Raw genomic sequence first — 23,831 nt, 5'->3', positions numbered from 1 at the left:
TATCAACAACACTTTCTTTTTTTTTTTTTTTTTTTAAGATTCCTTTTCAATTAGTGTCAGTCCAACTCTGCATAGGTTATGAAACCTAGGTTATGTTAGGTGCCAAACTTATTAGATAATAAATTGAAGATTTGACATGTTTTATATTTTATAATTTTGTGGTATAATAATAGTTTACCATAAAACTATTTTAAGTAATTAAAAAATTTATAGTCTATTTCATCATGGTTGTAATTCATTCTCTACGAGTGCAATGTGGTGATACTTTTAAATTTTAAAATGTTATTTTTTTTTTCCCTGCAGAAAAAAATGCTTCAATTTTTTATTTTTCTGCATTTAAATTTCTTAGGGCCATAAGCCAGTTCTGTTGAGAACCCAGTACCGTTGTCACCCTGCAATCAGTGCTATCTCTAATGATCTGTTTTATGAAGGAAACCTTGTGGATGGCATTTCCGAAACAGAGAGGGGCCCTTTATTGGAATGGCTCCCAACACTATGTTTCTATAACATTAAAGGACTGGAACAGGTAAATGACATTAATGTTAATGAGAGTCAACATGGTTGAGTTTCCTGCTTTAATTTTACTATTGCTGTTTATATGGTTTTTGTGGTCTTTCCATAGCCTTTCTGGGAAATACAATTTAGGATCTGTTTCTTATTCCAGATTGAAAGAGATAACAGCTTTCATAATGTGGCAGAAGCTGCTTTTACACTCAAGCTGATTCAATCACTGATTGCGAGTGGGATAGCGGGCTCTATGATTGGGGTGATAACATTATACAAATCCCAGATGTACAAGGTTTGTATTACATAGTATGGTACTTATATATTAAATACTATAATTTTATGTTAAATAATTTTTGATATTGCATTTGTAGTGGTTTGGTTTGGTGCTTAAAAACTTTTGGGAGTATAGTTAACATATTTTTTAAAATTCTGATTTTTGTCTGTTCTGGCTTTTTTTCTGTATAATTAAATGTAAACCTAACAAGGTTTAATTAAATTCAGTTTACAGCTGTTGGGGCGAAAATGCAAATAAACAAATTAGAGGGAAGAAGATACAGTGTGTGCTTTGTGTTTTGGGACAGATGGGATTCAATTTTTGTTTTCCAAAATGTTCTTTCATTATGATTTCATTTTACTAATCAAAGATAGATACCAGATATTAATGTACACATAAGCCAATTACTCCTAGCTACTTTTTGCTTTTTAAAAAAATATTTTTCATCTTATTAGTTTGTCAGCTCTGAATTAGCATATCCAGATAAATTCCCCAGCAATAGATAAATCATCAATTTGATTTTGTTTCCTAATTTATATTTTCCCCTAGTTATTTGTGTATCACTTTAGAAACTTTCTACCAAATCTGTGCGAATCATAAAAAAAGAAAATGAAAATTTCCCATTACCAGTTAAATAAAAATGGTTGCTGTGAATAGGTTCAGGGCTGAAGTTCTTCATGTTCCCTCCCCTGTATGATCTCTTCCTTCTTTCCTCCATAGCTTTGTCATTTACTCAGTGCCATGGACTTTGACAATCCTGATATTAAAGCTGTGCAGGTATCCACAGTAGATGCTTTTCAGGGAGCTGAAAAGGAGATCATTATTCTGTCCTGTGTAAGGACAAGACAAGTAGGATTTATTGATTCAGAAAAAAGAATGAATGTTGCACTGACCAGAGGAAGGAGGCATTTATTGATCGTGGGAAATTTAGCCTGTTTGCGGAAAAATCGACTCTGGGGACGTGTAATCCAACACTGTGAAGGTAAAATAAAAATATGTTTAATACAAGCATTTTGAATTAAAACTGACTTTTGATGGGCACCTGGGTGGCTGAGTCAGTTATGCATATGACTTCAGTTCAGGTCATGATCTCAGGATCCTGGGATTGAGCCTCATATTGAGCTCTCTGCCCAGTGGGAAGTCCGCTTGTTCCTCTCCCTCTGCCCCTCACCCCCACCCATGTTCTTTCTCAAATAAATTAATCTTTAAAAAACAAAACAAAACAACTGACCTTGAGTTAGCACTTGAAGTGGTTCAGGTGGGAGCAGCCCTGTATTTGCCACTGTGGGAAATGACTGAAATAGTAGGGGACCACTATGAAATATTGTCTTATGTTTTATATCTTTTTAAGGAAGGGGAGATGGATTACAACATGCAAGCCAGTGTGAACCACAGCTGAACCATCTTATTAAAGAGTATTTTGAAAAACGAGCAGAAGAAAAGCAGAAAAAAAGTGAAAAAGATAAATCTAAAGATAAATCACATTCACAAAAGATATGGTATAGATAATTTGTATTTATATAAATTCAAATTCATTTTATACTCTATATTTTTTATTAGCCTAAAACGTTGTTATTAAAAAACTTTATAATATTTAAATATAATTAAATAGCCACATATAAAAAATTTGCTCTTCAAAAAAATGCACTTACTTTATAGATAGGCAGATGTTGAAGGTAATATAAAATCCTACTAATAAAAATACATTTTTTTCTAAAAATTATGGTTTCTGTTTGCTAAAGGAATAAATTTTACAAAGGGCATGGAAAAGCCTTCCTGGAGAATACCAGTGTTACTTCAAAAATAAATATCTAAAAATTCATCTATTAGAACATGGCTACAGAGTTGTATTAATATACTACTTTCTAAAGTATATAGCTCTATTAGAATCTTTTAAAAATAAATATATATAGGGATGCCTGGGTGGCTCAGCAGTTGAGCATCTTGCCTTTGGCTCAGGGCATAATCCCAGGATCTGGGATCAAGTCCCACATCAGGCTCCTTGCAGGAAGCCTGCTTCTCCCTCTGCTTCTCTGTGTCTCTCATGAGTAAGTAGATAAAATCTTAAATATATATTATATTTATTTAATATATTGTAACAAATATATTAAATATATATTTATATATATAGTAAATATAAAATATATTATGTATAAATAGACATTTATATATTTTATATATATATATATATATATAATGTCCTGTTACTTTATAAATGAACACATTCACAATAAAACTTTTTAGAAGTATAAAAAGAAAAACACTAGAAATTCACTCCTGGAGATAGCAGTGCCCGTGCCCAGTACCTGGCCATAGCCAATACCCAGCAAATACCTGGTATAGCAAATGCTCATTAAGTATCTGCTGGATGAATGAACAAATGAATGAGTGAAAGACTACCTCTGGGTCATGTCCTTCTAGTCTTTTTCCTGTGCATTTATTCACACAGGAGTTATTGGCATATGGACTATATAATAGATTTTTTTGAAGTATTTTTTAATACACATATATAGAAAAGTACATAAATTACAAGTATATAGCTAAGTGAATTTTCACAAAGTGAATATATCTTTATAACAAGCACTCTCTTCATGGAACATAATCAACATCAAGGAAGCCTCTTCATGTCACCTCAGTGATACTATACTGTTATTCTCAGGATATCATAATTTCTAAAAACATATTTGTAATGTGTGTTATCACGTGCAGACTTTTTATAAATGGAATCACATTATGCTTTTACATCTGATTTATTAAATATTCTCATAAGATTGATTCACATGTTTTGAATATTGATTGCTTTTAATATTCTCATTCCTGTTTAATATTCTACTGTAAAAATAATAATTCACTTATTTAGACTACTCTTTTTTCCCCCAGTTTTGAGAAATAATTGACATACATCACTGCATAAGTTTAAGACACACAATATGTTGGTTTGATTCACATATATTGTGAAATGATTACCACAGTGGATTCAGCTAACATCAATCTCCTCATATAGATACAATAAAAAGAAAGGAAAAAAGGAAAATATTTTCCTTGTAATGAGAACTGTTGGGATATATTAGCTCATCAACTTTCTTGTCTATCATACAGCAGTGTTAGCAGTAGTCATTGTGTTGTGTATTACATCCTAGTACTTATTTATGACTGGAACTCTGTACCTTTTGACCACCTTCCTCTAATTCCTCCTCCCTCTACACTCCACTTCTAGTAATCACAAGTCCAATGTTTTTTTCTAGGAGTTTGGTTTTTTGGTTTTTAATATTCCATGTATAGGGGTGCCTGGGTGACTCAGTGGCTTAAAGTGTCTGTCTTTAGCTCGGGTCATAACCCCAGGGTCCTGGGATCAAAGCCTACAATGGGCTCCTTGCTCAGCAGGGAGTCTGTTTCTCCTTCTCCCTCTGTCCCTCCCCCTGCTCATATCTTGCTCTCTTTCAATTTTTAAAAAAAAATCTTACCAAAAAATTTTTAAAATATGCCACATGTAAGTGAGCTCATACAGTATTTGTCTTTGTCTGACTTTTTTTACTTAGCATTATGCATGCTGTCACAAATGGTAGGGTTTTCTAATTTTTTATGGCTGAATAATACTCATATAGATAGATAGATTACAACTCCTATTTTTTTTTAAAGTAAGCTCCATATCCAATGTGGGGCTTAAACTCACACCCTCCACTGATTGAGCCAGTCAGATGCCCCTATATCATAACTTCCTTATCCATTCATCCATCAGTGGACACTTAGGTTGTTTCCATGTCTAAGCTATTATAAATAACACTGCTATGAAGATAGGGGTGCAGATACCTTTCTGAGTTAGAGTTTCCATTTCCTTTGTATATATTTCCAGAAGCATAGTTGCTGGATCATATGGTACTTCTATTTTTTAAATTTTTGAGGAAACTCCATACTGTTTTCCATAGTGGCTGTATCAATTTATAATCCTACAAGCAACAGTGCACAAAGGTTCTCTTTTCTCCACATTCACACTGGCATATGTTGTCTTTTTAATCCTGGCCATTCGAACAGACCTGAGGAGACATCTCAATGTGGTCTTAATTTGTATTTCCTTAATGACTAGTGATGTTGAGCATCTTTTCATGTACCTTTGGCCTTTCATAAGTCTTTGAAGAAATATTTTTTAGGTCTTTTGCCCATTTTTAAAACTGGGTTATTTGTTTTGTGGCTACTGAGTTGTATAGGTTGTTTATACATTTTGGATATTAACTCTTTATCAGATATGACTTGCAAATATTTTTTCCCATTCTGTAGATGTTCTTTTCACTTTGTTGAGGGTTCCTTTTGCTGTGCAGAAGACTTTTAGTTTGATGTAGTCCCACTTGTTTTTTATTTTGTTGCTTATGCAACAAAAAATCATTACCAAAGTCCATGTCAAGGAAGGAAATTTATTCCTATATTTTCTTCTAGGATTTTATGGTTTCAGGTCTTACATTTAAATCTTTAATCCATTTTGAATTAATTTTTGTGGGTATTGTAATATATGGGTCCAGTTTTCTTTCATTATATGTGACTATCCAGTTATTCCAGCACCATTTATTGAAATGATTGTCTCTTCTCTATTGGTATTCTTTGCTCCCTTGTCAACTATTGACTGTATAGCTTGGGTTTATTTTTGAGCTCTTGATTCTGTTCCATTAGTCTACTTGTCTGTTTTTGTGCCAGTACCATGCTGTTTTGATGACCACAGCTTTAATAGGATAGCTTGAAATTAGGAAGTGTAATGCCTCCAGCTTGGTTCTTTCTCAGGAATTCTGGCTATTTGGGGTCTTTTGTGGAGAAAGAAAAAAGCAGGAGGCATCACACTTCCTAATTTTGTATGGTTCCATATAAATTGTAGGAGTGTTTTATCTACTTTGATTTTTTAAAAAAAGCCATTAGAATCTTGATAGAGATTATATTAAATCTATAGATGGCTTTAGGTAAGTTTTGACATTTTGACAATATTAATTCTTCCAACCTATGAACAAGAGAAGCCTTTCCATATATTTGTTCTTTGATTACTTTCATCAATGTCCTGTACTTTTCAGAGTAAAGATCATTTACCTCCTTAAATTTATTCCTAAGTATTTCATTGATTTTAATGCAATTATAGTTGAGATCAATCTTTATTTCTTTTTCAGAAAATTTAGTTATAGAAACACCACTGATTTTTGTGTGTTAATTTTGTATTCTGCAGCTTTCCTGAATTTATTGATTAGATCAAACAGGTTTTTGTTCAGTCTTTAGGATTTCTATATATGTCATGTCATATGCAACAGAGACATTTTTCCTTCTTTGTTCCCAACTCCAATACCTTTTCCTTTTTTAATTTTTTAAAAAAATTTTATTGCCTTATTCTCCTAGCTTAACTTCAGTACCACTTCAATAGGAGTGGTGAGAGGAGGTACCCTTGTCTTGTTCCTGATCTTAGAGGAAAAGCTTTCAGCCTTTCATTATAGAGTATGATATTAGCTGTGGGTTTGTCATATAAAGCCTTTATTATGTTGAGCTCTGTTCCTATATGCCTAATTTGTTAAGAATTTGTTGTGAATGGATACTGAATTTTGTCATATGGTTTTTCTGCATCTGTTAAAATTATAAAATCCTTTCCTTTCATTCTATTTTTGCAGTGTATCACACTGATTTTTATATGTTGAACTATCCTTGCATTCCAGGAATAAATCTCACTTGATTATGGTGACTGATCCTTTTAGTGCACATGTAAATTTGGAAAACAATGCATAAATAAAACAAGTTCAACAAGGAAGTAGGCACCATCTGAAACAAAAAAACAAAGCAGCAGTCTATAGTTAAAAAATATAACTAAACTGAAGAATTCAATAGTTTCAAAAGTAGACTTAGCCATGCAGAAGGAAGAATTTGTGACATAGAGGACATTGAAACAGATATTGAAAATTATCCAGTCAGAGGAGCAAAAACGAAGAAGAATGAAAAAAAGTGCAGAAACCCTATGGGAATTATGACACACGATGAAAAGAAACAATATTCACATTATGGGAATTCCAGTAGGAGAAGAGAAAGAGAAAAGGACAGAAACTATATAGTTAAAGCAATCAGAGACCCTGTGGGAGAGAAATGGACATTCAGATCCATGAGACCCAAAGGACCCCAAGAAGGTTGAACCCGAATGGCTACACTGAGACATATTGTAATTAAGTTGTCAAAAGTCAAAGACAATTTTAAATGCAGCAAGAGAAAAAAAAGAAGTTACATACCAGGGAACTTCCATTAGACTATTGACAAATTTCTCAACAGAAACTTTTCAGGCCAAGAGAGAATGAGATGGCATATTCAAAATATCAAAAGAAAAGAACTGACAACCAATAATTTTATACCTAGTGAAGTTCTTCAGAAACAGTTGGCTAAGAATCCAACCCTTGATTTTGGCTCAGGCCATGGTGGAGCTCCACATTGGGCTCCATGCTCAGCATGGAATCTGCTTCGTATTCTCTCCCCCTCTCTCTCTGCCCCTCTCCCTCCCTTGCTTTCTTTCTCTCTCCGATAGATAAGTATTAAAAGAAAAGAAAAGAGGGCAGACCCGGTAGCTCAGCAGTTGAGTGCCGCCTTCAGCCCAGGGCATGATCCTGGAGACCCGGGATCGAGTCCCTCGTCGGGCTCCCGCATGGAGCCTACTTTTCCCTCTGCCTGTGTCTCTGCCTCGCTCTCTCTCTCATGAATAAATAAATAAAATCTTTAAAAAAAGAAAAAAAAAAGAAAGATTAGAGTTCCCGAACAAACAAAAGCCCTAGGGGCTTTATTAGCACCAGATCTGCCTTATAAGAAATGCTAAAGGGGGGATCCCTGGGTGGCTCAGCGGTTTGGCGCCTGCCTTTGGCCCAGAGTGCGATCCTGGAGACCAGGGATCGAGTCCGCGTCGGGCTCCTGGCATGGAGCCTGCTTCTCCTCCTCCTGTGTCTCTGCCTCTCTATGTCTATCATTAATAAATAAATAAATCTAAAAAGAAAAAGAAATGCTAGAGGAAGTTCTTTGAACATAACTAAAAGAATGCTAATTAATACTATAAAAACAGTGTAAATCTCACCAACAATTACAATCCTAGTTTAAAAGTCTTAAAAATGGCAGGGGGGGGGAGTCTGGTTTCCTGTTTGATGGTTGCTATTTTCTTGTCAAACTTCTTGGGTTGTTTTTTCTTTAATGCATTGTTTTCCTAATTCTGTTTAGTTGTCTATGTTTTCTTGTAGTTCACTAAACTTTAAGAGAATTATTCTGAATTCTTTGAAATTTATAGATTTCTGTTTCTTTAGGGTCAATTATTGTAGCTTTATTAACTTTCTTTGATGGTGTCATATTTACTTGATTTTTCAAGTTGTTTTTTTTTTTTTTTTCAAAATCCTTGATTCCCTATGTTGGTATCTATACATTTGAGAAATCAGGCTCCTCTTCCAGTCTTTACATATTTGCTTTGGCAGAGACAGTTCTTCACCAGTCAGCTCAGTTTGGATTTCTTGATATTGTCCTTGGGCAGGTGGGGCATGCTATTGTTTACTTTTGGGTGAGTGCTGAGGATTTGGTGCTGAGGATTTTCCAGCAGTAGGAAACTGACCGACTGATGGGTGGTCGGTCGCCATTCGTGATGCTATTTACAAGCCCCGTGACAGGCAGAGGAATCCCTGACTCGTTCAAGGAAAGGAGCGGGATCAATAATGGTGACAAAACTGGCGGCCAGTGAAGGTGACCATGCACTCATTGGAACTGCCAGCGAGCTGCAGCGCGGGGACTCAGTTCCTGTTTGCGGTGCTTCCAGCAGCATCAAGGGGACCCGCTAACCCTGATCAATGAAGCCCGAGGAGAATTCTTCGCGGAGGCTGAGGGGAAACTCGGCGCTGCTGGCCCCGCCCCACCCGAAGCCCCACCCAGGCCATGAGGCGGGCGGGGGCAGGGGAGAAGGTTTCCATGGTGACGGCAAACAAGGCGCAAGCTGGAGGGGCGGCTGCGGGACTCGAACCCGGTTGCCATGATCCCCCCTGCGGACAAAAAAAGGGATCGTGCCCCGGGTGGAGAACGGTTGGTTAGAACTGCTGACCCAAGTGAGGCTGTAGGATGGTCTCTGAAGTTGCCTGATCTTTAGGTAAGGCGTATTACATGGTTGAGGCTAGGTGTACATTCATTGCTGGGTGGGGCTATGAGTGAGCTTCCCTGCCCTGGCAGGGCAGCAGGACAGGATCCAGGGCCTATACTGCTCATTGTTTAGGAACCCAAATCGGGCCAGAGTGTTCACTGAATTCCCTGGTCAGGTGAAGCCACTGATTTTTCTCTGCAGATGGCGGAAGCCTGGGCTGTGCTCTGCTCTAGTGCCAGAGTAAGCAGTCCTGTTAATGGAGTTAGGTTGTCTGGTCAGCTGAAGGCTGTATTTAGCCGTGAACAGGGCTAAGAATTAGATTTTCAGATGCAGTGGGAGAAGGAGCTTTAAAGCTGCTAAAGCTCTTTGTTGTCTTAACTCAAGCCAACCAGTATCCCGAGTTTCCCAACTGAACAGGGCCACTGGCTTTGCTTGTCAAACTATTGGCTCTCCAGCATACCGCGTGGTTTGAATGCTGCTGGGCCACACAGTTTCCAGGGGTTGTCACATCCCTGCTGGTCAGTGGGGTCATAACACACTGTTCCAGGGATGGGGCTATGTTGAAGCTCCTTTGTCTGAGTCGGAAGGGGATGGGCTCCTTATGGAAAGAATACATTCTCTTTGCAGAAAGTTTGGAAATTAACTCCTCTGCTTGTGTGTAGCATAGGAACACTCCACTCCAAGTACTGGCTTTGTTCTGGGGGCAATCAGCTCTGCTGGCCCACTTCTCCGCATTATTGCTGCTGGACTGCACAGATTCCAGGAGCTGTTGCCGGTGCTTCTGATCAGATGGATAAGACACTCCACAGCAGGTGGAGCTGTGGTTAGCTCCTTGATCTGGGCTTGGGGTTAGCCCAGCTTTAGGGGTGGCAGAACTCATTTGAGGAACCAAATTAGGCAGGTCTGTACTGCTGAATTCCCCGGCCAGAGTGTGGCCTGGTCTTGGTTCTACAGATAAGCAAACCCCCTGGTTGAGATTACTAGTTGGCCACTGCAGGTGTGAACTCAGTCTGCCTGTGCTAATTATCATAAGACCCTCTCGCCTTTGTTTCTTTCAGATTCCCAGTGGCTGGGTCCTGCAGATTCCCCTATAGTACCCATGGTGTGAGACCAGCGTAGGGCTCCCTTAAAGTGACCCACAGTGCTAGGGATGACTAGTTGTCCCTCCTGGGTCTCTTTTAGAGAGACTGGAAGATCCAGAGGCTCAGGGCAGACCTCTCCATGTGCTGGTATGCTGGCCTGGGGGACGGGCAATGTGGTCAACACATAGCCATTTCTTTCTCTTCTAATGCAGTCTGTCTTAGTCTCTGTGTGGCAGGGGATGCTTTTAGTCTCACCTTTGTGTTCTAAGATTCTCTCAGTAATGTCTTGTTCTTGAACAGTTGTTCTTTTTGTGAGGGGGAGCAAAATCAGGAAGAGCCTGTGTCACCATCTTGTTAATGTCACTCCTAAATTTTTTTTATTATGGAAAGAATACATTCTCTTTGCAGAAAGTTTGGAAAACATAAAAGAGTATACAATAGAAAACCAAAAGCACGTAGGGATCCACTACCCACAGATAATCATTGCTAACATGTATATATATTAAGTTAATCTGTTTGTTGTATGATTTTTAGACATTAACAAAGGAACATTTATTCATTCTATATGGAAAAATGGCAAGAGCTTGATTATAATTAATAACCATGAACTGTATGTCTTATAAAAAAAAAACTATACTTAAATTCAATTTGCCAGCATACAGCATAACACTCAGTGCTCATCACATGCCCTCCTTAATGCCCATCACCCAGTTATATCCCCCTACCTGCCTCCCCTTCTGCAACCCTTTGTTTGTTTCCCAGAGTCAGGAGTCTCATGGTTTGTCTTCCTCTCTAATTTTTTCCCCACTCAGTTTCCCTCCTTTACCTCATGAAGTGTTTGTCTTTACCAATTAAAAAAATATGTCAGGCAGCTGGGGTGACTCAGCGGTTTAGCGCTGCCTTCAGCTCTGGCTGTGGTCCTGGAGACCCTTCAGAGTCCTACATTGGGCTCCCTGCGTGGGGCCTGCTTCTCCCTCTGCCTGTGTCTCTACCTCTCTCTCTGTGTGTCTCTCATGAATAAATAAATAAAATCTTTAAAAAAAATAAATAACAAAATAAAAAATATGTCAGTGACCCAGGTCATTAAATAGTTATTTTAAAGATGAAGAAAATTGCTTACTTGAATTATTTTACAATAAAAAAGACCAATCTACTTCTATAAACTATTATATTTGGGAGAAAAATAGAGCCAGTATACAAGTAAAATGTTACATAATTCTCCAAGCCTTGTCCCAAATATGTTACTGATTGTGACAACAATTGCACTTTTAAGCATTTATCCAAACTGTGAAGAAATGAGATTGTTGATTTCTCTTTGAAGATCTTTGAAGGTCTACATTGCTACTAGAGGATTCAGTTTGCTACTTAATGCAAGAAAAACTGATTATCAACAAAAAATTTTAATAACTAAGCTAGTGATTCTAAAAAATCTTATTTGCAAAAGTTGATTTAAAAAGAATGTATATGTTTCATATAATGCTCTGCTGCCAACCCGTTCTTATAGAAATATACATTTCAGTATTTGAGTCACTTGTGAAAAATCACAAGTTAAAATCTGAGATTATGAAGCCCAGCTTTAAACTTAACAGTAAAATGTAACTTTTTGTAGTGTCCTTTAATATTTGAACAAAAAGAATGTTTGATTTGTCAATACCATGCAAATCCCAAATGCTGCATGCTCTTGCTATGGTTTAATTTAAAGACAGCTGTGAAATAGCTTTATACTAATTTGATTTTTTTATATTAAATAAGAATGAAATGGAAATTGGTGATTTGCTCGACAGATATTGGACCTTGAAAATTAAATAATTGTTCTAAAAACATTAGCTCAATGCGGATTTGAAATGCCTGCTTTGTAATTAGTCATGAGTGAAATGTGCATTTAGCTCAAGTTATGTTTTTGGTTTATATTAGCATGACTTGATTATAAAGTAAAGGAAAAATACAATCCAAATATCTCTGAAAGCCTCTGAGTTCTTTTCATCCTGAAATACTAGTTAAATTGATATTTTTAACTTTTCTGTTAGTCCTTTCTAATCAGGCAAATCTGGTCCTGACACTAGAGTAAATGAGGGTGTGTGTGTGTGTGTGTGTGTGTGTGTGTGTGTGTGGAAAAATCAGGAAGCAGTCAACTTTCAGGTTAAAAATCCCGTAGAGCAAAGACTTCCTAAGTGAGAATCTTAGGGCACCTCTTTTAAAACAAAAACTTTTAGTACATATACTTTATTGGCTGAATTATGATGGATTTGTGGCTTTGGGAAATAGAAAGGATTCTTTGGTTCAGTTGAAGTCCATGCATTCATTAAGCATCTACTCTGTGGCTGGCCCTGTATTCAATGGAGAGCAGACTGGTTAGATATTCTGGAACGCGTATGTGTGGCTTGTTTTATTTGTCAGCCCAGGCATGGAGTATAGGTGAATTAGTTATGTACCTTGCCCCTACGTGGAACAAGCTAAAGCTCTTCCTGATAGAGAAATTTGGCGGAATTCTTGAGATAAGAAAATCAAGCTTTTTTGACCCTTCTTTTGGAATGTATAGTTCTAAATAAACCAAGAACTACCAGAGCCATAATGATGTTGGGAGCTCAAACACAGGATTTCTTACATTCTCAGGTTCCTTTACCCTAGAGTCAGTGTCAGGCTTTGAGGTGTGAGGTAGAGGCCAGATCTTTGAAGACTAGGTAAGGCACTGAGAAGGAAAAGACGGCTTTGGGCAGCCTGGGTGGCCCAGCGGTTTAGCGCCGCCTTCAGCCCAGGGCGTGATCCTTGAGACTGAGGATCGAGTCCCACATCCGGCTCCCTGCATGGAGCCTGCTTCTCCCTCTGCCTGTGTCTCTGCCTCTCTCTCTCTGTGTATCTCATGAATAAATGAATAAAATCTTAAAAAAAAAAAAAAAAGAAAAGAAAAGACGGCTTGTTGTGCATGGAGGGAGGTAACTAGTAGAGAAGACACATGGTTGGCAAATTCTGAGGCATGAAAAGATACCAGGTCTTTCAGAAAAGATGCGGTGTGTGTGTGTTTGTGTGCATGTGTGTATAACCAGATGACATCTCCAACTGTTCTGTGACTCTATTTAGGTATCACAGGCCCTATCTAGTGTTTTGAGTGGATAATGATGACCTTTCAGGCCTGCAAGAAGACATCACATGAGTACAGAATCTCAGGGTATCAGACAAAGTGTAACGAACAGCATTTCAGGGTAATTGCTGAATCTATTATTATATGAGACTTGCTTTAATGTGCCAGGCATACTGTATAAGCAAGCTGACTGAATATAAGGGACTAAGAACAAAATAAAGAACATATTTCAAAGGAATTTAGTGCCAATGGCTCTTCAGAACTGAAACTTTAGTGCCAATGGCACTCTTCAGAACCATATTTTGCATTTCTAATTTGAGATCAGCATGAACAATAGGTGCTCAGTGTTTAACCATTGAATAATATAAAATCTGGAATGTCCAGGTGTTGTGTTTTTCTTTCTTCTTTTTAAACATTTTCTCCTATATTTTTAAACAAACCGAGCTTATTTATCTTACTTTGTAGTATTTGTTAATATGTATGCCTAATATATATACTTGAAGAATAAATATCTCATTTTGTATTGTTTTTATTCATTATGCCATGTTTTCTTTTTCTTTTTTTGTTTACTTTTTAAATATATTTTTGAATAGGTAATAACATGCACATGATTTGATATTCAAGAGGAACAAAAGGGAGTAGAGTGAAAAGTCTAGTGTCCCCTAGCTACCCAGTTTTTTTCAGTCAACCAATATTATAAGATTCTTATATTTCTTTCCAGAAATATTTTACTAACATACAAGTAAATAAACATCAGTGGTGTTGCCCTTTTACATGGTAGTCTACTATACACACTTTCTTGTATGTACCTTGCCTTTTTCACTGAACAATATTATCAGAGTTCATTCCATGTTGTCTATACTTTTTTAAAAAATCACTTGCGATTTGTCATCACCATAAATTACTCCAATATGCCACTGACCACAGCCTTTCCCTCACTTCCCCAACATGTAACTCCTGGCTTCATCATCATGATCTCTCATCTCCTGACTCCTTACTGTTCTGCCAATATATAGGCCTCCTTTGATCTTTTCCTGTCTGGCTAGACAGCATTGTGTCTAATCATGCTCAACTGCCTTGACTCCACAAGTACATTGACTCCACTACAGTTTTTTTTCTAGCTGATAAAACTTTAACTATGGATTGATTAGTCCAAACATTCCTTTTCCATTTCTCACACCTGAGCTACTGGGTGCTCTGGAGAAAATTATGCTAATGTGCAGATGGGTGCCACAACACATTTATGATAACTGATCTCACAGATCTCATGTGCCCAGAAGATCATGTCCCTAATAAGCTCTTCAGCTCATTGTCTCCAGTCACTCTTCCACCAGAATGATTATCCTAACATACAAAAATCCCATGAATTCAATCCCCCTCCACCCAAGGTTACCACTAATCTACTCTGTCACTATAGATTAGTTTTACCTGCCTTAAAACTTCATATAAATGGACTCATACAGTATCTATTTTTTAAAAAATATTTTATTTATTTATTTGAAAGAAAGAGAGCACAAGTGGAGGAGAAGGGCAGAAGGACACGTGGATGGCCCGCTGACCAGGGCACCCAATGCAAGGCTCCATCCCAGGAACCTGGGATCATGACCTGAGCCGAAGGCAGATGCTTAAGCACTGAGCCACCCAGGTGCCCCAGTGTCTACTCTTTCAAGTCTTTTTACTCAATGTGTTTTTGAGGTGTATCCATGTTATTAGGTGTATCAGCATTTCATCCCTCTTAATTCTGAGTAATATTCTATGAACATACAGTAGTTGTTTTAAATCTGTTCACCAGTCCTTCACGTCTGAGGTAATTTCACCATCTCTATTTTCTCTGAAACTTGGTTAGATGATGAACTTCTGGACTGATCTAAGCATTTTATTCTTAATGTTGTCTAATATCTTTGACTCTCCCGCCCCTACACTCAAGGAGATTCTTTAGAATTTATCTTTTGTGGTTTTATTATTTTAATTTTAAATTTTGTTTATTTATATCTACCCCCAACATGAGGTTCAAACCCACCACCCCAAGGTCAAAAGTCGCATGCTCTTCTGACTGAGCCAGTCAGGTGCCCTCTTTTGTTGTTTTAAGAAACTTTAGAGCAGTTAGGCTTACAACAAAATTGAGAAGGAAAAACACAGATACTCCTGACCCACACATGCCTAACCTTCCCCTTTTTCAACATCACTCACCACAATGATCCATTTTTTTACCAAGATGAACCTACATGGACGTACCATAATCACCAAAGTTTATAGTTTACCATAGGGTTTCTTCTTGGTATTGTACATTCTATGGATTTGAACAAATAATGACATATATCCATTATTATCATACGGAATATTTTCACTGTCCTGAAAATCCTCTGTGCTCTGTCTATTCATCTCCTCACCCCTGGAAACCACTGATCTTTTTATAGTTTTGTCTTTTCCAAAATGTCATAGGGTTAGAGCCATATAATTATATACTTTTCATATTGGATTCTTTAACTTAGTAATATGCATTTAAGGTTCCTCCATGTCTTTTCATGGCTTGATAGCTCATTTCTTTTTAGTATTGAATAATATTCCATTGTCTGGATGGACCACAAGTCATTTATCTATTCACCTACTGAAGAACATCTTGGTTCCTTCCAAATTTTGAAAATTATGAATAAAGTCTCTATAAATATCCATGTTGAGTTTTTTGTTTGGACATTCTCTCCTTTGGGTAAATACCGAGAAATGTGACTGCTGGATCATATGAGAAGAGTATATTTAGTTCAGTTTTTTTTTTAAGATTTTATTTTTATTTATTCATGAGAGAGAGAGGCAGAGACACAGGCAGAGGGAAAAGCAGGCTCCATGCAGGGAGCTCGATGTGGGACTTGATCCCGGGTCTTCAGGATCACACCCTGGGCTGAAGGCTTCGCTAAACCACTGAGCCACCCAGGCTGCCCTAGTTTAGCTTTTTTTGTTTTGTTTTGTTTTTAAGATTTTATTTATTTATTTGAGAGAGAGAGAGAGAGAGAGAGAGAAAGAGCAGGGGGAGGCGGAGAGGCAGAGGAAGAAGAAGAAGCAGACTTCCCACTGAGCAGGGACCCTGAGGCAGGGCTCAATGCCAAGATCCTGAGAGCTTGATCTGAGCCCAAGGCAGACACTTAACTGACTGAGCCACCCAGGCTCCCCTATATTTAGTTTTGTAAGAAACTACCCAACTGTCTTCCAAAGTGGCTGTTCCAGTTTGCATTCCCATCAGCAATGAATAAAAGTTCCTGTTGCTCCATAGTCCCACCAGCATTTGGTGTTGTTGGTGCTTTGGATTTGGGCCATCTTATAAATGGGTAGTGATATCTTATTGTTGTTTTAATTCACATTTCCCTGGTGGCATGGTGTGGAGCATCTTTTCATATGCTTATTTGCCATCTGTATATTTTCTTTAGTGAGATGTTAAGATCTTTGTACATTTTGAGACAATAGTTCTTTATCAGATGTGTTTTTTGCAAATGTTTTCTCCCAGCCTGTGGCTTGTCTTCTCATTCTTTCGATCTTTTTTTTTGTGTGTGTGTGTGTGTGTGTGTGTGTGTGCAGAAGTTTTTAATTTTAATGGAGCACAACTTATCATTTCTTTTTTTTTCTAAAGATTATTTATTTATTCATGAGAGACACAGAGAGAGGCAGACACAGGCAGAGGGAGAAGCAGACTCCATGCAGGGAGCCGGATGTGGAACTCGATCCTGTGTCTCCAGGATCACGCCCTGCACTGAAGGCAGACACTCAACCGCTGAGCCACCCAGGCGTCCCTCATTTATTTATTTTATGAATCATACCCTTGACATTGTATCAAAAAAGGCATTGCCATACCTAAGGTTCTCCGGGTTTCCTCCTATGTTATTTCCTTGAAGTTTTGTAGTTTTGCATTTCACATTTAGGTCTGTGATCCACTTTGCTTATTTTTTTGTGTAGAATGTAAGGTCTGTGTCTTGATTTTTTTTTTTTTTTGCATATGCATGTCTAGTTGTTCCAGCATCATTTGTTGAAGAGACTATCCTTTGCTCCATTATATTGCTTTTGCTCCTTTGTCAAAGATCCATAGACTATATTTATAGGGATCTATTTCTAGACTCTCTATTCTGTTCCATTGATCTATTTGTATAGTCTTTTTTCAGTATCACTGTCTTGATTACTAAAGCTTTATAGTAAGTCTTGAAGTTGGTAGCATCAGTCTTTCAATTTTGTTCTTCTCCTTCATTAATATGTTGGCTATTCTGGGTCTTATAACTTGCACACAAGCTTTGGAATCAGTTTGTTAGTATCTGTAAAATAATTTGTGGGATTTTGACTGGGATTACATTGTATTGGTAGGTCAAGGTGGGAGGACCTGACATCTTGAGTCTTCCTAAGAATGAAGATGGAATACCTATTTATTTAGTTCTTTGATTTTGTTCTTCAGAGCTTTGTATTTTCCTCATATATTGTTTATTTTGATAGATTTATACCTAAGTATTTCATTCAATCAAGTGCAAATGTAAATAGTATTGTGTTCCAGATTCCACTTGTTCATCGTCGCTACATAGGAAAACAATTGTTTATTAACCTTGTAACTGGCAACTTTGCTGTAATTGTATATTAGTTTTAGGGAATCTTTTGGATTTTCTGCATAGATCAATCATATCATTTAGGAACAAAGACAGTTTTACATCTTTCCTAACCTCTGTCCCTTTTATTTCCTAGTCCTGCCTTATTGCATTACTAAGGACTTCCAGTATGATGCTGAAAAGGAGTGGTGAGAGGGGATATCCTGCCTTGTACCTTATCTTACTGGGAAAGCTTGGTGTTCCTCACCATTACACATGCTATTAGCTGTAGGTTTTTTTGTAGATAGCCTGTATCAAGTTGAGAAAGTTCCTTTCTTATTCCTCATTTACTGAGAGTTTTTATCATGAATGGGTATTGGATTTTGCCAAGTGCCTTTTCTGCATCTATTAAGATAATCATCTGACTTTTCCTCTCAGTTCTTGATGTGGTGGATTATATTAATCGATTTATTTAAGTGATATTATTTATTTGAGAGAGAGAGAAAGAAAGAAAGAAAGAGAGAGAGAGAAAGTATATGAGTAGGGCAGGGGCAGAAGGGAGAAGGAGAGAGAATCTCACGCAGACTCCGCCCTGAGCATGGCACTCATCAAGGGGCTCAATCTGTAGACCCTGAGATCATGACCTGATCCAAAATCAAGAATTGACGCTTAACTGACTGAGCCACCCAGGCACTGCTACATTAATTGATTGCTGAATATTGAATCAGACTTTGCATATCTGGGATAAATTCCATGTTATTGTTGTATATAATTCTTTTTGTGCTTTTTTGGATTTGATTTGCTCAAACTTTGTTGAGGATTCTTTGCATCTATGTTCATGAGAGAGATTGTAGTTTTCATTCCTTGTTATATCTGACTGATTTGGGTATTAGGGTAATGCTGGCATCAAAAAAAAATGAGTTAGGAAGAATTCCTTCTGCTTATATCCTCTGAAAGAGAGTGCAGGGAATTGTTATAATTGATAATTTCTTCCTTAAGTATTTGGTAGAATTCACCAGTCTGGTGAATGTCTGGGTCTGGTGCTGTCTGTTTTGGAAGGCTATCCATTACTGATTAAATTTCTTTAATAAAGATAGGCCTTTTCCGATTGCTTTTCTTCTATGAGTTTTGGCAGATTCTATCTTTCAAGGAGTTGGTCCATTTCCATGGGATCTGTGATGTTTTCCCTTTTATTTCTGCTATGATAGTAATTTGTGTCCTCTTCCTTCTTTTCTTAGTCTGCCTAGAAGCTTATCCACTTTAATGATATTTTCAAAGAACCACCTTTTGGTTTAATTTATTTACTTATTTCCTCTTGAATTTCATTGATTTCTGTTTTAATTCCTCTTATATTTTTCCTGCTTACTTTGGGTTTAATTCTTTTTCTAGTTTCCTAGCGTGGAAACTTAGATTATTGGTTTTAGATCTTTTTTTTTGTTGAATATGTGCACTCAGTGCTATACACTTCCCTAAAGCGCTGTTTTTGCTGCATTCCACATATTTTAATAAGTTGTGTTTTCATTTTCATTTAGTTTAAAATATTTCTCTTGAGATTTCTTCTTTGACCCATGTGTTATTTAGAAGTGTGTTGTTTAGGGGCGCCTGGGTAGCTTAGTCAGTGGAGCATCCCACTCTTGATTTTGGCTGGGGTCATGATCTCAGAGTTGTGAGACTGAGCCCTAAGTCAGGCTTCTTGCTTAGCCAGAATCCACTTGAGATTCTTTCTCTCTCCTTCTCCCTCTGCCCCTCTCTCTGCACAAGTGCACTCTCTCTCAAATAAATAAAATCTTTAAAAAATATATTAGTCTCAGTTATCTATTATAATTTCTAGTTTAATTCCATTGTGGTCTGAGAACAAATATTGTATGATTTCTATACTTTTAAATGTGTTATGATGCTCTATGGCCCTGAATCTGTTTTAGCTTGACAAATGTATATTCTGCTATTGTTGGGTGAAGTAGTCTAGAGATGTCCATTATATCCAGTTTATTGATGGTGCTGTTGAATTCAACTATGTCCTCACTGATTTTCTGCCTGCTGAATCTGCCCATTCCTGAGTTGGGAGTATATTGAAGTCTCTAATTATAATAGTAGATTCATCTATTTCTCCATTCAGTTCTATCAGTTTTTGCCTCCCTTAAGTTGATGCTCTGTGTTAGGTGCATACACATTAAGGACTGTTACATCTTTTGGAGACTTGACCCCTTTATCATTATATAATGCTCTTCCGTATGCCCGACAACTTTCATTGCTTTGAAGTCTGTTTTGTCTGAAATTAATATAGCTTCTCCTGCTTTTTTTGGATTAGTGTTAGTGTGGTGTATTTTTCTCCCTCCACTTACTTTTAAACTATGTTTGTCTATACTCAAAGTGGTTTTCCAGCAGACAACATATAGTTTCGTTATGTTTTCTGATCCACTCTGACAAATTCTGTTTTTTAATTGGTGCATTTAGACCATTGGCACTCAAAATGTGATTGTTGATATAGTTGGATTAATATCTACCATATTCAGTATTGTTGTTGCCATTGATCTTTATTCCTGCTTTTGTCTTCTTGTCTTTTTATATCTTTCTTGGTTTTAATTGAACATTTTATATGACTCCATTTCTCCTTCTTCTTATTATATCAACTATATTTATTTTTTGTTGTTGTTTCTTAGTTTTGTTTTACTATTTTTAGTGATTGCCCTAGAGTTTGCAATACATATTTATAACTAATCCAAATCCATTTTTTAAAAAGGTTTTATTTATTTATTCATGAGAGACATACAGAGAGAGAGAGAGAGAGAGGCAGAGACACAGGCAGAGGGAGAAGCAGGCTCCATGCAGGGAGCCTGACGTGGGACTCGATCCTGGGTCTCCAGGATCAGGCTCTGGGCTGAAGGCTGCACTAAACCGCTGAGCCACCTGGGCTGCCTCAATCCAAATCCATTTTCAAATAACAATATACCACCTCTCAGGTAATACAAATATCTTATAATAACAATATAATCCTAATTCCTTTTTTTCATGCCTTGTGTCTTAGCTTTTATTCATTTCACCTATAAATGAGAAGAAATAGGCATACATACACACACACACACACACACACATATAAGTATACATAACAATACATTGTTCTATTATTAGTTTGAACAATTGTCTGTTAGATCAATCAAAAATAAGAACAATAAAGGTTTTCAATTTATCTTCATTTATTCCTTAGTTGATGCTCATCTCCTTTATGTAGATCTGAGTTTCTGAACTACATTATTTTCCTTCTCTCTAAAGAATTTCTTTTAACATTTCCACTAAGGTAAGTTTACTAGCAAAAAACCCCTCCAGTTTTTGTTTTTATGAGAAAGTCCATATTTTGCCTTCACTCTTGAAGGATAACTTTTCAGGGTACAGAATATTAGGTGTGTGGGGTTGTTTTTTTTTTTATGTGTCAACACTTTTTTTTTCTTTAGAGAAAGAGCATGAGCAGGTGGACAGGGCAGAGGGAGACAAAGAATTTTAAGCAGGCTACACATCCATCATGGAGCCTGATGCTGAACTCAATCTCACATCCCTGAGATCATGACATGACCTGAAATAAGAGTTGGGAGCTCAGCCAACTGAGCCAGTCAGTCAGGCACCTCAATTATTTCAATACTTTGAATATTTCACTCCAGTCTCTTCTTGCTTACATAGTTTCTGAGGAGTAGTCAGCTGTAATCTTATCTTTGTTCCTCCACAGGTAAAGTGTCCCCCCAACCCTAGCTTCTTTTAGGATTTTTCTTTATCTTTAATTTTCTGTAATTTGAAAATGATAGGCCTAGGTGGGTTTCTTTTTTGTGTGTGTATGTGTGTTGGGGGAGCATTTATCCTGCTTGGTATTCTCTGAGGTTTCTGGATCTATGGTTTGGTGTCTAATATTAATTTGGGGGGGGGGAATTATTGTTTCAAATATCTCTTCTGTTCATTTCTCAAGGGCATAGGCTTGGAATCCTCAAGTATGGGTACACAGTGTGATAGATCTAGCCTGTGACTGGGATCCTGACCTTTAATTAAAATGCACCCTTCAGCCATAGTTTCCTCATTTGTGAAAATGGTCACAACAATAATGTCATCCTTAGGATTCGTGTGAGGGCTAAATGAAATAATAATATATTGCAAGTTGCTATCTGGTACAGTGTCTGACTCATTGTAAGTCTGCCTCCCCTCTACAAGAAATATTTTCTATTTTCTAAGTTTCCATCAGGTATCAGTCAGAAAACACTCTCTCTCTCTCTTTTTAACACTATGTCTTTTGACTGTTCACTGCAACCTAAAAATTTGGGAAAGACTAAATGGAGAAAAAAATGGCAAAAGAAATTCATTACTTTAGAAGACAATTTTGTTAAGATCACTGATTTTGATCTGACACAGCCTTGGCACAGCTATGAACTATGTACTACATAATCAATTTTGATTGATGAAAAGAAAGAGGAGGAAAAAGTGATGGTCTTCACCTCTGTGATTACTATGTTAACCTAAATTTTGACCTGATTCTCTACAATGACTAAATTTACTCTGTGCTTTCTAGTTAGATTTCTCCATACATTTCCAATTGCCAAATTGTGATTGAAATCACTAAGTATTCTTTCTTGGCCAAATGCTTGGAACCAAGACATGTATTACTGACTTCTTGTTAGACTCTATTCATATATTTTATTTAATATTTTTTGTTATTTTATTTTAATTTGGGGGGGGTGTGAAGGGCAGAGGGAGGGGCAGAGAGAGATTCTAAAGCAGGCTCCATACCCAGCGTGAAGTCTGACATGGGATTTGATCATACAACCCTGAGATCATGACCTGAGCTGAAGTCCAGAGTAGAAGGTTTAACTGACTGAGCCTCCCAGGCTCAAAAAAGTCTGTATGTCTTATTTGATTTCATCGCTATTTTATGAGATGAAGAAAAAGCACTTTGAGCTTTTGGTATAAGAGGGAAGGAAAAAGCTTTTATTTTAATGAGACACTGCTCCTGGGGTGCCTGGATGGCTGAGTGGTTGCGCATCTGCCTTTGGCTCAAGTTGTGATCCTGGGGTCCTGGGATCGAGTCCCACATCAAGCTCCCTGCAGGGAGCTTGCTTCTTCCTCTGCCTATGTCTCTGCCTCTCTCCGTGTCTCTCATGAAAAAATAAATAAAATCTTTAAAAAAAAAAAAAAGATACTGCTCCTTAATTAGTTTATCTTGAACAAAAGAATTGTTTCTAAGCGTCACTATGGGGGAAGATAAGCACTGTTGATACCTATTTCATGAGACCTGGGGCCAAAAAAATATTCATTCAGAGAAGAAACCAAGCATTATGTGATTCTTTGGAAGCAGCCAGCAATTTATCTAAGGAACAATGCAGTTAACCCTAAAACATATTCTTTTAAGCCTTCCAATGACTCATTTTCTGAGAAAGTGTTGACCTCAAATCCAGTGTAACTCAAGTAATTTGAAGTATAAGGATAGAGGTCGTCAGATTCATACAAATAATAAACCATAATTTCCTCTAATTTTTAGGGGTATATTAGAGTCTATGATGCTGGGAACCTTAAAAACAAGCTATATTTTCTTTTTCAGAAATTTCTCAGCACCCGTTTATCATTAAACAACTTTAGGGATACCTGGGTAGCTCAGTGGTTGAGTGTCTGCCTTTAGCTCAGGGTGTGATCTCGAGTCCAGGGATTGAGACCCACATCAGGCTCCCTGTGAGGAGCCTGCTTCTCCCTCTGCCTATGTCTCTGCCTCTCCCTTTCTCTCTCTCTCTGTCTCATGAATAAATAAACTCTTTTTTAAAAAAAACTTCAGAAAGTATCTCTTGATTTTCCTGCTCAATATTGAATTGTGAGATTATTCTTTTTCTTCCTTCAAGAAAAAATGAACTCTCAAAGCCTTAAAAATAAAAAACCTTGGAGAAAAAGAGAACTTGCTGAGAGGAATGCCATTAACCTCTTGCAAATCCTTTCCTTTCTCTTATTCTCAGTCCTACTCCTGGACAATAACACAACATAGTTCCAGCGTAGTGGTTGGTGCCATAAAAATGCAAAGTTAAATAGAAACCCACAAAAAAAAAAAAAAAAAAAAGAAAGAAAGAAAAGAAAGAAAGAAACCCACAGTAGCCTCCTTCAGGGTAAAGATGGGTTCTGTCAACAGAGAAATCCACAACCCTAAAAGCAATGGGAAGCAACATTCAGAATTGAACAATTTCTGGATCTAGATTGTTTTTATTTTATTTTTTAT

At 37.2% G+C, this 23,831-nt stretch overlaps 1 protein-coding gene across 5 annotated transcripts in view; it reads left to right on the top strand.

Moving 5' to 3' along the window:
- ZGRF1 (zinc finger GRF-type containing 1) overlaps positions 1-2,790 on the top strand; it is a 77,037-nt gene extending 74,247 nt beyond the window's left edge. For all 5 annotated transcript variants that reach the window (XM_041759600.1, XM_041759601.1, XM_041759603.1 and 2 more), the window contains 4 exons: positions 350-526; positions 665-799; positions 1,502-1,763; positions 2,133-2,790. In XM_041759600.1, coding sequence (XP_041615534.1) covers positions 350-526; positions 665-799; positions 1,502-1,763; positions 2,133-2,290 — 732 coding nt within the window. In that variant the 3' untranslated portion in view covers positions 2,291-2,790. The remainder of the gene's footprint in view (positions 1-349; positions 527-664; positions 800-1,501; positions 1,764-2,132) is intronic.
- Positions 2,791-23,831: the final 21,041 nt, after the last annotated feature.

Source organism: Vulpes lagopus, chromosome 6, assembly GCF_018345385.1.
Source record: "Vulpes lagopus strain Blue_001 chromosome 6, ASM1834538v1, whole genome shotgun sequence".
In the NCBI taxonomy this organism is placed as follows: Eukaryota; Metazoa; Chordata; class Mammalia; order Carnivora; family Canidae; genus Vulpes; species Vulpes lagopus.
The sequence above is the reverse complement of the archived record's forward strand: the minus strand, read 5'-3'. Positions and strand labels throughout refer to the sequence as shown.